The sequence below is a fragment of the Sus scrofa genome, chromosome 13, assembly GCF_054392235.1.
Source record: "Sus scrofa isolate SSC_HxYL_T2T_F1_AM1 chromosome 13, Sscrofa_HxYL_maternal_Yorkshire_Landrace_v2.0, whole genome shotgun sequence".
In the NCBI taxonomy this organism is placed as follows: Eukaryota; Metazoa; Chordata; class Mammalia; order Artiodactyla; family Suidae; genus Sus; species Sus scrofa.
This window is the reverse complement of record NC_139395.1, coordinates 153,316,069-153,331,084: the sequence shown is the minus strand read 5'-3', so window position 1 is coordinate 153,331,084 and position 15,016 is coordinate 153,316,069. Positions and strand designations below refer to the sequence as shown.

At 40.8% G+C, this 15,016-nt stretch overlaps 1 protein-coding gene across 26 annotated transcripts in view; it reads right to left on the bottom strand.

Annotated features, from left to right (window-relative positions):
* Nucleotides 1-68: 68 nt before the first annotated feature.
* Nucleotides 69-15,016, bottom strand: part of ILDR1 (immunoglobulin like domain containing receptor 1) — a 50,508-nt gene continuing 35,560 nt past the window's right edge. For 10 of the 26 annotated variants that reach the window (XM_084991057.1, XM_084991054.1, XM_084991069.1 and 7 more), the window contains 2 exons: nt 14,158-14,981; nt 69-2,502 (listed from right to left, as the gene is read on the bottom strand). In XM_084991057.1, coding sequence (XP_084847183.1) covers nt 2,461-2,502; nt 14,158-14,981 — 866 coding nt within the window. In that variant the 3' untranslated portion in view covers nt 69-2,460. Of the gene's footprint in view, nt 2,503-10,173; nt 11,503-12,069; nt 14,982-15,016 lie in introns of those variants that run through there. The other 16 variants (XM_084991066.1, XM_084991064.1, XM_084991061.1 and 13 more) reach the window with 9 other exon arrangements.

Sequence of the window (15,016 nt, the reverse complement as noted above, 5' to 3'; positions counted from 1 at the left end):
CACTCTACTGCTGAGCTCATTCAGCAAGTTTTAAATTTCTATTGCACTCCTCAGTCCTATAATTTCCATTTGTTTTTTTTTTTTGCATAATTTATATTTATTTTCTGAGATTTTCTGTTTTTATTTAAGAGAATTTGTAATTGATTGTTGTAGAATTTTAATGTCTGACTTAAAATTTTTATCAGATAATTCCATCATCTGATTCATCAAAGTGTTGGCATCAGCTGATTTCATTTTTCATTTAAGTTGTGATTTTCTTGGTTCTTGATTTATATCCTGAACATTTTGTCTATTTTAGGACACTTTGGGTTCTTTTTAAGCATTATGTTATAGGAGGTTACTCTGTTTAGGTTTAACATATGAGTCTGAGCCTACTTTTGTGGGCTGTGATTCCAACAACAGTTTACTTCAGAGACTTTGTGACTGCATGAGGATTGGCATTTCCTTTGGCTGTATTGCCAGATATCTCTTAGTGAGAGAGAGAGATGGGGAAATCCTTCCATTAGTACCCCCTAGATACCCAGGTTTCTCTGGATAGGAGGAGAGTCTAGTTCCATGAAGTGATTTCTGGGACCAGGCTGCTAGCTACAGGTCTATTAGTTGTGACAGGTTCTTTGTCATGATTCTACCAATAAGCCCTATTGTGTCTGGGCAGAGGAGGAGAGTTTCTGGCCCTTGGGGACAAAGAGGCTTCCCAAGCTGGGCCACCTGCTTTACCTGGGTGTCTCTTACTGGCTTCCCCAAACCAAATTCATACCTCTCCATAGAAAAGAGGAGTCTTGGATCTGTCAGGGAAGGAGAATGCTTCCCCTGGCCACTTTTTTTTTGACAGGGCTCCCAGTTGGTCTCCTTTGCCTGAGGTTGTCAGAGGGACTCCCATTAGATCCAGGGGGAAGAATAAGCTACTGGGCTACCTACTGTTGCTAGGTGGGAAGCTGGAAAATACCAGGTGTAAGTGGCTGCCTTCTGTTGGTTGAGGGCTGCAAGATGTGAGGATTCTGTGTTGTTATCTGGTCCTGGGTTCCCAAATCAGCTTGCCTTCCTCTTAGCACCCTTCAGAGTTCTCCTTTGCTTGTCTCTTGTTCCATTTCTAGGATTTATAAGTTGTTCTTAGTGGAGAGGAGCAGAGAAAAAAGGTCTATGCCATCTTGTTCAGACTAGAGGTCCCTCACCTACTGAATTTTATGTCTTCACTATCCACTAAATTTTTAATTTTTTTCTGTTTTTTACTTTAGACTGAGTTATATTATGGATATAAAAAAAGTCCCAAAGAAATCTTTGCCTAGTGCAGGCATTTAACCTATTTTCTCTAACATGTAATCAGTGAAACTGGCAGCAACACTACAGGGTCTAAACTGAGCTTAAGGCCATACACATAAAGATACTGTTGAGGAACCCCCCCCCCAACACACACACACCTCCTTTTAGGCTATCTCCTTAGAGTTCACTCAAGGACGGTATCTACATGAAGCACAAATGGATTCATGAAGCCACCAAAGGGGTTGAGGAGAATGAGAGGGGGTTGTAGGGACAATTACAGAGGGGCACAGACCTTTCCTCCTGGGGCACCAAGTGGCAAAACCTGCCTAGATGCCTTTGCTTGGGAAATATCAACTCTGCAATGCTGAGTGGTGCCAGAAGAAAGATGGCTCCAGAACCATCAGGCTGTCTTGCCTCTTCTCTGAGCTGTAGTTGGGAAAAGAACTTAATTTCATTAAGTGTATCAAAATAGATATGTATTTGAGCAGAATTCTCAGGCTGGTACTTTAATTTCTTATTTATGTACTATGTTTTTCCCAAGAAGTATTTAAAATGGTTTTAACAGATACATACTGTATAAGAAAATATAAATTAGATATAGGCAAAAAAAATAAAAAAGCAAGAAAAACAGAAGACAGGAATAAGAATGGGGCAAACATACTTCTCTTTCCACACTTGCAATAAATAGCCCAATAGAGGGCATGCTCCTGGAGTATTTGCTGTGCCATCTCTGAGTGACCCTCAAAGACTGGGCTTGGGGGCAACAAAGTGGACTCATGTTGTAGGGGGAGACAGGTTTCCATGGAAATTTCCTTATAATACTCCATAGATTTCCTGCTCCTGAGACATGTTTGATTTCCTCTTAAAGATTCCTGAGTTCTCACTTTGAGAATGGCCACAGTTCTGAGCAGGGTAACCTAGTTGAAGTTTCACGCTACTAAGTTCCTGAGGGATCACATCCCAATTAGGGTTCATTATAAATCAGATTTTCTAAATACATGGAGCATGAACCAAGGCTAAAACTACAGTCATTAATTTATCAAACCTTGTGTTTAAAATTCTAATTGAGTCTCAGAATTTAAGCCTGAACTGTTAGATACAAACTTGTGATGTCCCTCCCAAGTCAGCTGAAAATCTGGGTGATGCTGATGACATGAAGGAGCTGAGAAGAAGCCGCAGAAGTAGTGTTTTGCCCGGTGACTAAATGACCACACTCCTTCCACTATGGGAGCTCTCTCTCTCCTAGAGAATAGAAGAACACACACACAAAAAAATCCAGTCAGCTGGGCTCTGCTGTCTATGTATACAATACATGAATGGGTTTGATTCTGTTACAAATCCTTGGTGAAGTGGTAGCTGCTGGGACAACAGTTCCGAATCTAAAAACTACTTCTTGACTCTTCATGAAGCCAGTCTCTCCCCCCAGCTTAGGTTTCTCATCTTTCCTACTTCTCTGGAATCTCCTTCAAACATATTTAATTTCTGAAAACTTCTCAGAGTCTCATTCACTCTGACTCCTGCTGATTTTCGACATCTTTAAGTTCCCCTTAGATTGAAAAAAAGTACCCTGTTCCATTCATCAGTCTCTATTTTTATCATTTGTTCATGAAGATGTGGCACAGTTCTCATATTCCATTTATATTCTCCTAAACTGTTTATTCTCAGCCCTTGTCTAAAAAGTTCAGCTTCATACCTTGGTATTTGGCTGAAGTTAATTTTCAAAGATCACTAATTATTTCTTTTTGACCAAATTCAGTGGCTTTTCTTCAGAAGTTATTCTATTTGATATTTTGGCTTTCTCATCTTGCTCTAAGAGGGCTTCAGGGACTATCGTTTATATTTCTCATAACTCTCTAACTGTATCATAGGGGAAAATTTTTATTTTGTCTTGACTATCTACAGTTATAGTCAATGAATGTGATTCTGGTTTGAAATGGCAAACTAAGATAATTTGCCCCTAAACATACTGTTAAAAATGCATCTGTATATACTATATTCACATTGCTATAAAAATTTTGTGTGTTTTCATTTTATCAAGAAAATGAGTTTTAGGGAGTGTAGTTTCTGACTGAAATGCTGTGGATAGGTTAGAGAGGCCAAGATAGCAGAGTAGAAAGACTCTAAGCTCACCTCCTTTCATGAGTGCATCAAAATCACAATTATCTGTAGATCAACCATGAAAGAAACCCTGAACTTAACAGAAAAGATCTTCTACAGCTAAAGACATAAAAAAAGAAACACAATAACAGTACAGAAGGAGAGGCAGACTCACAATACAATCAAACCCTATCCCCTTAGTATGTGACCCACAAACTGGAGAACAATTATACTACAGAGTTTCTTTCATAGGAGTGAGAGGTCTGAGCCCCACATCAGGCTCACTAGCCTGGGGGTCTGGCACTGGCAAGACAAGCCCCCAGAGCATTTGGTTTTGAAGGAATCAGAGCTTAATTGCAGGAGCCCCACAGGATAGGGGAAATAGAGACTTGACTCTTAAAGGGTATACAAAAACTATCACACACCCCAGAACCATGGGCAAAAGTAGTAATCTGATGGGAGACTGGGCCAGACCTACCTTCTTATCTTAGAGAGAGTCTCTTGGATTGGCAGGGAGTGGCTGCAGCTCACCCTGGGGACATACACATTAATGGCAGTCATACGGGAGAACATTCAACTGTGTGAACACTCCCAGCAGCTGCCAAATTGGCTCATTAGCACCATGACCTGGTTCCACCCAATAGCTTGGAGACTCCAGTGCTGGGACTCCTCAGGCCAAACAACTAACAGGGTGGGAACACAGCCCCATCCATCAGCAGACAGGCTTCCTAAAGACTTCCTGAGCCCACAACTGCCTCTAGACATGGCCCTAGACATGGCATAGGACACCAGAGGATCAAAATCCAGATCTATACACCAGTGTGCAAGCACTGGGCCCTCCCACCAGGAAGCCTGTACAAGCCTTTAGACTAGCCCCACTCACCAGTGGGCAAATTACCAGAAGCAAAAAAACTATGATCCTACAATGCGGGCCAGATCCTACCCTGGGATCAGCTGGGCCCTGGCACTGGCCATTAGCAGATTAATGCAGCCTGTGGGACACCCCAGATCCCATACCTAACTGTGTCAAGAACCACAACCACTACCCACAATGATCTGAAATTGAGTCCCTAGGCCCTACAGTCAGACTTCAGAAACTAGCTCTGCCTTAAAGTAGTCCACCACTAACTCCAGGATCTGGCTTCACCTGTCACTGAGTGGGTAAAAGCCCAAGAGTCTTCAGGACACTGACTCTGCCCACCAGTGAGCCAGTACTAGACCCAGGGTCCCCCTGGGAGTCTGCAACCTCATGACCCAGCCCTGCTAAACAACATCCAGCACCATCCACACAAGGCATGGCCTGATAACTAATTAGACTATGGACCAGCCAAGCCTAACAGATTGCCCACATAGTCGGCATACCATAACAGAAGGATCCCTTCAGCCCTCTTAGGGGGAATCTGTGGCATATACAGCTTAGGTGACAAGAGTGTAGTACACTGCTTGGACACCCAGGATGCCTCTTACAAAGGGCCACTGAAACAACTAACCTACCACACACACAAAAATACAAATAGCAACTTAGACAAAATGAAATGGCAGAGGAACAAGTTCTACATGAAGGAACAAAATAAAACCCCAGAAGAAGAACCAAGTGAAGTGGAGATAGGCAATCTACTCAAGAAAGAGTTTAGTATAATGACTGTAAAGATGATCAAAAAAACTAAGGAGGAGAATGGATGCATAGAGTGAGAAGTTAGAAGTTTTTAACAAAGAGAAAATATAAAGAACAAGCAGAATTGAAGAATACAATAAATGAAATGAAAATTATACTGGAAGAAATTAGCAGAATAAATGATACTGCTGAAGATAAAAAAGAATGAAAGGAAATGAGAACAATTTAAGAGACCTCTGGGACAAGATAAAATGCACTAATATTCGCATTATAGAGGCCCCAGAAAGAGAAGAGATGGAGAAAAGACCCCAGAAAATATCTAGAGAGATAAGAGCTGAAAAATTCTCTAACCTGGGAAAGGAAACAGTTACCCAAGTTCAGGAACCTCAGAGGGTCCATGGAGGATTAACCCAAAGAAGAACACACCAAGACACACTGTAGTCAAAGTGACAAAAATTAAAGAGAGGATACTAAAGGCATCAAGGAAAAAGCAACAAATAACATAAGGGAACTCCATAGGCTATAAGCTGATTTTTCAGCAGAAATTCTGAAGGCCTGAAAGGAATAGCATGATATATTTAAAGTGGGGAAAGGGAAAAACCTACAACCAAGAATACTCTATACAGCAAGGCTGTCATTCAGATTGATGGAGAAATCAAAAGCTTTACAGACAAGCAAAAGCTAACAGAAGTCAGCACCACCAAACCAGCTTTACAATAAATGGAAAAAGAACCTCTCTAGGAAAAAAAAGAAAAGGAGTTCCCATTGTGGCTCAGCAAAAATGAATCTGACTAGCATCCATGAGGACACAGGTTCGATCTCTGACCTTGCTCAGTGGGTTAAGGATCTGACATTGCCATGAGCTGTGGTGTAGGTTGCAGATGTGGCTCAGATCTGGCATTGCTGTGGCTGTGGTGTAGGCCAGCAGCTACATTCGATTCAACCCCTAGCCTAGGAACCTCTATGTGCCACAGGTGTGGCCCTAAAAAAAAGATGGATGGATGGATGGATGGAAGGAAGGAAAGAAAAAAAGAAAGAAAGAGCACGCCACAACTAGAAACAAGAAAATTATGAAATGAAAAACTCAGTAGTAAAGGCAAACATATAGTTAAGGTAGGAAAGTACTCACACACAAAACTAGTAGAGAAGTTAAAAGACAAAGGTAGTAAAATCATTTGTATCCAAAATAAGCAGTTAAGGGATACACAAAACAATTATATGTAAAATATGATAGCAAAACCAATAATCATGAGAAGAGGATGGTACAAATGCACGGGTTTTTAAAAATGCATTTGAAATTAAGAAATCAGCAACTTTAAACAATCATATGTATGTACTGCTATCAAAAAAAAAAAACCTCATAGTAACCACAAACCAAAAATGTATAATATATACCCAAAAAAGAAAAAGGAATCCAAACATAACACTAAAGATAGTCATCAAATCATAAGAGAACAAAAGAAAAATAAAAGGGGAAAAAAGATGTACAAAAATAGATCCAAAACATTAACAAAATGGCAATAAGAATATACATATCAATTATTATCTTAAATGGAAACAGACTACATGTGCCAATGAAAATACACAGAGTGGCTGAAGGGGTACCAAAACAAGGCCTATATATATGCTGCCTTCAAGAGACTCATTTCAGATCTAGAGAAACACAGACTGAAAGTGAGGGGATGGAAAAAGGTATTCCACACAAATGGATATCAAATGAAAGCTGAAGTAGTACTACTTATATCAGACAAAACAGACTTTAAAATAAAGTCTGTTGCAAGAGACAAAAGGGGACACTATGTAATGATCAAGGGATAAATGCAGAAGAAGATATAACAATTATATATACACTCAACATAGGAGCACAATATATAAGGCAATTGCTAATAGGCATAAAAGGAGAAATCAACAGTAACAAGGGATACTAACACCTCACTTACATCAATGGACAGATCACCCAGAAAGAAAATCAATAAGGAAGCACAGGCCTTAAATAACAAATTAGACCAATGGGCTTATTGATATTTATAGAATGTTCCATCCAAAAGTAAGAAAACACACATTCTTTTCAAGTGCACATGGAACATTCTCCAGGACAGATCACATACTGGGCCACAAAGCAACCATTGGTACATTAAGAAATGTGAAGTCTTATTAAGTATCTTTTCTGACCATATGCTATGACACTGGAAATCAACAACAAAAACAAACAAACAAACAAAACCAGAAAACTGCAAAAAACACAAACTTGTGGAGGCAAGCAGTGGATCACTAAAGAAATCAAAGAGGTAAAAAAAATACCCAGAGACAAATGAAAACAAAAACACCATAACCCAAAATCTATGAGACACAGCAAAAGCAGTTCTAAGAAGAAATTTTATAGCAATACAAGTTTACCTCAGGAAATAAGAAAAATATCAAATAAACAACCTAACCTTACACCTAAAGCAACTAGAGAAAGAAGAACAAACAAAACTCAAAATTAGTAGAAGCAAAGAAATCATAAATATCAAGCAGAAACAAATGAAACAGACTGAAAAAAAATAGAAAAGATAAATGAAACTAAAAGCTGGTCCTTTGAAAAGACAAACAAAATTGATAAGCCTTTGCCAGACTCATGAAGAAAAAAGGAAGAGGGTTCAAATCTATAAAATCAGAAATGAAAAAGGAGAAAATTGAATTGGCAATTTAAAAAACTCCCAACAAACAAAAGTCCAGGATTGGATGGCCTCACAGGTGAATTCCACCAAACATGTAGAGAAGTGTTAACACCTATCTTTATGAAATTATTCCTAAAAATTGCAGAGGAGGGAGCTTCTGAACTCATTCTCTAAGGCCACCATCACCCTGATACCAAAACAAGACAAAGATATCACACACAAACAAAAGAAAATTATAAGCAAATATCACTGATGAAAATGATGCAAAAATCCTCAACAAAATACTAGCCAACCAAACCAACAGTACATTAAAAGGATCATACCCCGTGATCAAGTGGGATTTAATCCAGGGATGCAAGGAATTTTCAATATCCACAACTCAGTCAATGTGCTACACCACATTAACATACTGAAGAATAGGAATTCTTTTGTGGCACATGAGGCTAAAGATCTGGCCTTGTCACTGTACTGGCTTGGGCACTGCTGTGTCGTGGGTTTGATCCTGGCCCAGGAACTTCCATGATGCAGGCACAGTATCCCCCAAAAATAAAGAATAAAAACCATACGATTCTCTCAGTAGATGCAGAAAAAAGCTTTGATAAAATTCAACATCCATTTGTGACAAAAATCTCTCCAGAAAGTGGACATAGAAGGAAACCTACCTCAATATATAAAAGCCATATATGATAAACCCATAGTTAATATCATATCAAATGGTGAAAAGCTAATAGCATTTCCTGTAAGGTCAGATATAAAACAAGGATGCCCACTCTTGCCATTTTTATTCAACATAGTTTTGGATGTCATAACCATAGTAATCAGAGAAGAAAGAAATAAAAGGAATCCAGATTGGAAAGAAAGTAAAACTATCACTGTTTGCACATGACATGATATTTTACATGGAAAATCTAAAGATGGTACCAGAAAACTATGAGAGCTTATCAATGAATCTGGTAAAGGTGCAGGATATAAAATCAACATACAGAAATTTGTTGCATTTCTGTACACTAATAACAAAATATCCAAAAGAGAAATTAAGGAAACAATGCCATTTACCATTGCATCAAAAAGAAAAAATACCTATGAATAAACCTGTCTAAAGAGGCAAAAGACCTAACCCCCCAAATTATAAGATGCTGATGAAAGAAACTGAAGATACAAACAGATGGAAACATATATCATGTTCTTGGACTGGAAGAATCAATGTTGTTAAAATGACCATACCACCCAAGGCAATATACAGATTAAATGCACTCCCTATCAAATTACCAATGCCATTTTTCACAGAACTAGAACAAAAAGAATTAATTTGTATAGCAACACAAAAGACTCCAAATAGCCAAAACAACCTTGAGAAGGAGGAACCAAGCTGAAGGAATCAGGCTCCTTGACTTCAGACCATACTATAAAGCTGCAGTCATCAAAATGTATGGTACTGACACAAAAACAGACACATAGATGAATGGAACCAGAAGGAAAGCCCATAAATAAACCCACACACTTATGGTCAACTAATCTACAACAAAGGATGCAGGAATATAAAATGGAGAAAAGATAGTCTCTTTAATAAGCAATGCTAGGAAAACTGGACAGCTACATGTAAAAGAATGAAATCAGAACATTCTTTAACACCATATTCAGAAATAAACTCAAAATGGCTTAAAGACCTATATGTACTACCAGATACTTTAAAACTCCTAGAGGAAAACATGGGAAGAACACTCTTTGACATAAATTGTCGCAAAATTCTTTTGCATCTGTCTCTTACAGAAATGGAAACAAAAGCAAACAGATAGTATCCAAGTAATTTAAAAGCTTTTGCACAGCAAAGAAAACCATGAACAAATGAAAAGATAACTTCAGACAATGGGAGAAAATATTTGTAAGCAATGCAACTGACAAGGGATTAATTTCCAAAATATACAATCAGCTTACACTTCTCAATATCACAAAAAACAAACAATCCATTCAAAATGGGCAGAAGACCTAAACAGCCATTTCTCCAAAGACCTACATATGGCCAACAGGCACATTACACGATGCTCAACATCACTAATTGTTAAAGAAACGCAAACCAAAACTACAATGAGGGATTATTACCTCACACCAGTCAGAATAGCTATCATCAAAAAGTCTACAAATAATAAATACTGGAGACGGTGTGGAGGAAAGGGAATCCTCCTACACTATGGATGGGAATGTAGATTGGTGCAGTCACTATGGAAAATATTATGGAAGTTTCTTTAAAAAACTAAAAATAGAACTACCAGGTCCAGCAGCCCCACTCCTGGGCATTTACCTGGAAAAGATGAAACACTAATTTGAAAAAATGCATGCACTCCAAAGTTCAGTGTAGCACTATTTGCAATAGCCAAGACATGGAAGCAACCTAAATGTCCAAAAACAGATAAACGGATAAAAAAAGATGTGATACACACACACACACACACACACACACACACACACACATACACACACACACGCATATATACAATGTAATGTTACTCAGCCATTAAAAAAAAAAAAAACAGAATGAGGCCATTTGTGGCAATATATATAGAGATTATCGTATTAAGTCAAAGACAAATATCACATGATATCACATGTGGAATAAAAAAAAAGAGATACAAAAGAACTTATTTACAAAATAAAAATAGACTCACAGTCACAGAAACAAATTTAGTGTTGCCAAAGGGGAACAGGGCAGGGGATAAAGTAGGAATTTGGGATTAACATATACACACTACTATATATAAAAGAGACAATGCCATAAGGACCTGCTATATAGCACAGGGGAACTATATTCAATAACTTGTAATAACCTAGAAAAGGTTATTCTTGAAAAGACTCTGAAAAGGAATATATATAAAAATATAAATGAAAAATTTTGCTGTACACCTGAAAACACTAAATTTTTTTACTTCAATAAAAAAATTTCTTAGAAAAAAATGCTATGGGATGCTCTCTTACACAAAGGAAGGCAACAAAATGAAGCAAAAGGAACTTGCATAGGACTTTCTGAAGAAAAGACATTATCAGAGAATAAAGCCCCAAGCTAAAAAGTTTTAAATTAAATCAAAGAACCAAGAAAAAAAAAATCTTGGATTTTCTACATAAAGTTTAAGTTTAGCTGGAAAGGAAAGACTGCAGTAGTTTTCTCTTAAAATTAGAACAGGTGTGTGTACAGGCCAAGTTTGGAACAAACCCAAAATGCCTTGGGAAGCCTTTTCTGACAGAGCAATATTAGAAAGAAAGATAATTGATTTTAAGGAGACCAGGAACACAGGGGCCACTCAGTCTGAAACCACTGGAGAATTACTGCTTCTTATATTTCTGAGATTGTAGCCTTTGGCAGAACACCAGACCTCCAGTGAGATCTCGGCTGGGGTCCTGGTTCTGGAGTCAAAAAGGAGATACTGCAGCATAACTTCCCTTTCTCATGGGCAGGGAATACTCCCTACCTAGTTCAGTTCCCATGAGGTCATTTACACGGAAGGCCCTTCCTGTTGGTATCTATTTATTAAACATTGCTCTTGAGAAGAAGGTTCCCTATGAGCCAAAAGATTTTTTTGATTAATTCATATCACTCTGAATATTTAATAAATTTTTAGTAAGTATTTTGTTAAAAAGTTATGGTAGGAAGTTCCCATTGTGGCTCAATGGTAATGAGCCCGACCGGTATCCATGAGGATTGTGGGTTCCATCCCTGGCCTTGCTCAGTGGGTTAAGGATCCTTCGTTGCAGTAAGCTGTGGTGTACGTTGCAGATGTGACTGAGATCCAGAGTTGCTGTGGCTGTGGTAAAGGCGGGCAGCAATAGCTCCAACTGGACCCCTAGCCTGGGAACTTCCATATGCCATAGGGTGTGGCCCTAAAAAGCAAAAAAAAAAAATTCTGGTAAAGCTATAACTGTTGAAAGCTTGATTTAATAAAAATTGTGATACATATTACGTCCTCAAGCAGAGAAACTTCAAGTTATACATAACAAAGATCACCATCTAGTGGCCCAATTTATTATAACTTCTAAAGTTAGCTGCGAGCTCCAAAGTCTTCAGAGGCTAAGGAAGTGTGGGGAAAGCATCCAGCCCGCCTCTAAAATTGAGATTTTGGCTCCACTAAAGGCACTCCAAATTAAAGTTACAAACAAAATGAGCAAAGCATGGTGCCCTTCAAATCAATCAACCTTCCAAATCAAGCTTTAGTCCTGGGCCTCTGGTCACTCAGAGTATGTATGAGTGGGCGGTTAAATGTGACAAACTGCTAAGGCTTTTGGAGATAGGCTCAGAAAGATCCAAAACAATGAAGCCCTTTAAAATTAACTTGAGTGACTTTGCCTCTCACAAGCAATTTCACAATGAAAAATTTGGTTTGCTTATGATAGAAGTATTGATAGGTACATCTTTTATTCTTTTTAGGGCCACACCAGAGGCGTATGGACGTTCCCAGTATAGGGGTGGAATCAGGCCTGTAGCTGCCGGCCTACACCACAGCCACAGCGATGCCAGATCTGAGCCAAGTCTGTGACTTACACCTCATCTCAAGGCAATGTTGGATCCTTTAACCCACCGAGCGAGGCCAGGGATTGAACCCACATCCTCATGGATACTAGTTGGGATCTGAACCCACTGAGCCACAACAGGAACTCTGATATGTACATCTTGATCGTAAAGGAAGGTATAATGCTTTCAGAAAATAAGGAAGAGGTGAAATCACAGGAAAACATTGCATCACATGATTTCCCTCCTTCTAATGAGGCAGCATGAATTATTGAAAAGGGTGCAGCCTTCAGAGTCAGAGGGCTTTATTCAAATTCTGGCTTCACTCCCTAATGGCTGTGTGACCTTGGGATGTTACTTAACCTCACTTAAGAAGGCTGTTGCAAAGATTAAATAAAATAAAGTTTAGAAAGGGCTTATACCAATATCCAGAACAAGACTGGTGCTCCTTTCACCCTTTTCTCACTTACAGGAAACCAAATAATTTAATTTAGAAGGAAAAAAAATAAAAATTTAACTTAGAAGAAAATAGGGTTTCAATTTGAGGCCAAAACCTGGTTTTTAAATTACATTTTTCTGTTCAAATGAAGAAACTGTCTAGAAACCACATGACCAAGGTAACAGCAGTTGTCCTGGCTCTGACCGAACATAATAGCACAAACCTCACAAGGTATTGAAAGGATTAAATGAGATATGGCATAAGTGTCCATACTTTGGTATCACTTAGTAAGGAATACTACTAAGTTTCATTATGACTGCTCTTTGCCTCTCTCATGGGATATCTGTGAGAATATGATATAATCACCATTGATTATTTCAGAAGTGCCTGCAGGTCCTCCCTACCTTCTTTATGAAAGACTCTCTCACCAAGGTTCTTCCCTAGAAAGACCAGCACTGGGATCTCATAAGGGGCCTGTTTGTTTGCACAGACCATGCAGATGATGGTTCTTTAAAACAAATCACTTGCATTTCTAAATAAGACTTGTATCCTTCAAAGTCTATGAGAGATTAAAATTCCTGTTCCTCTAATATCCCTCTACTCTGGGAACTCCCCTCAGAATCTACTACATACCCCTTTATCTCAACAGAAACAAAACAGAAAAAGGATTTTGGTCAAATACAGAAACAGATTTTCAGGGATAACCTGTAAGTTGGTTCTGAAAGCAGTTCATGAATATTCCTGAGCAAGAGCCAGCATAACTTTCCAAAGTGACAACATAGAAGGAATACTATCATTGGGGTATACTAATTATAAAATGATTTTTTAAAGTCACATCTTAGAGGAGAGGGGGAAAAAAGGTCTATATTCACTATATTCAGAGGCCTAAAAGGCCTACATTACTCCTTGTGCCCTTTTCAGGCTGGTAAAATGACATGGCACCTTGCCTGATCACAGAATCCTTAAGTTTTGACCCATATTCGGGATATGGGGGTTGTTGGTTTTGCTGTTGTTTTCCAAATCACTTTAAAGATACTTGGGAGGGTGGGGAGGGGAGGGGTCTCCAAGGCCTTCATCCTCGGTAGGCTCTTGCACAGCGATGGTGGCACCCACAAGTGACAAAAATGTCCTCTCAGGCCGAATGTTCTAATTTGGGTTATGGAAATTGTTGCTAAGTACAGCAAGGCGGCTCTGACAGGAAGTAAAGCCCTTGCGTGAAGGCCTGCCCTGGAGTCCTCCCGCCACTACTCACAAGGTGTTTTAATTATTCTGAGTCTGGTTTCCTCACCCGCAAAATAGGGGAACCCTGCCCAACTGGCCTCAAGGGGCTGTGATGAGGGCTGGATTGAGACTGAGGGTGAGCAGGCCCTTCTGAAGCATCAGGCCCTGAGCCCGCCCCCCTGCCCTCAGCACACACCGTCCCTTCTAGCCCTAAGACCCTATGAGAGGCGTCTCACCAAGCACACAGGGCAAGGGGAGCAAAACAGGGTCCAGGGACCCTCCACGGGGGCGTGTGAAGTGAACCTTGTCAGCCCGGCTGAAGGGTCCTTGCTGCCCACGCCCAACCCGCAGTAGGATGCCCCAGGCTCACCGAACGCCTCTCCACACTCCCTTTTTTCCTGCCATTCTTGCCTGAGGTGACATCCAGAGAGCGGTAGCTGGGTGGCTTCTCCTCAGGCCAGTTGGGGGAGCGGGAGCGGGGGCGGCGGCGGGCCCCCCAGCTCCGGGGCTGCCTCTCCTTCTCCTCGTCGGAACTCCAGCTCCAGGAACTGAGGTCCGAGGCCGGGGGAGGGGAGTAGCTGCGGGGCCTGCGTCTCCGGTGCCCCTGGGCGCTCCCTCGGGGGCTGGGCCTGCGGGATCTCTCTGGGTAGCGGCTCCGGGGACGGCGGGAGCAGCTGCGGGCCTCGCTGGACAAGTGGCCATCGCTGAGGCTGTCCCTGTCTGACCAGGGGGTGGGTGACCCGCGCTGCCTGGGGCCACGGTGTCTTCCACTCCGCAGTTGGTCCAGCTCCCTTTGCTCCAACGCCCAGCGCTTAGACTCCTGGTCCCGGGGCTGCAGGTGGAAATCAGAGTAGTGGTGCTGCCTCCTCCCCTCCCTCAGATCCCGGGGTGCGGGGGCAGCCGGTGGCGGCACCCACTGCTGACGGGAGGAGCTGCTGGTCCTCCACGAAGACGACAGGTCTCTGACCAGTGGAGGTAGGTGGATGATTCTGCGTTCCACGACCTCAGAGCCCAGGGAGGACAGCATGCTGCAGGGATGGCCAGATCTGGCTTGGAGGTCAGGAGGCAGAGGCTGGGCTGGGTTGAGGTTCCGCAGCTCTTTCTCCAAATACTCTAGGACACCACTGGTGATGGGAGGGTGAGCGGAGGTCTGGGTCACCGGCACCTCTGGAAGGCTGGATCTTAGGGACAAATCTGAATGGAAATAAGGATAAAAACATGCAAAACTG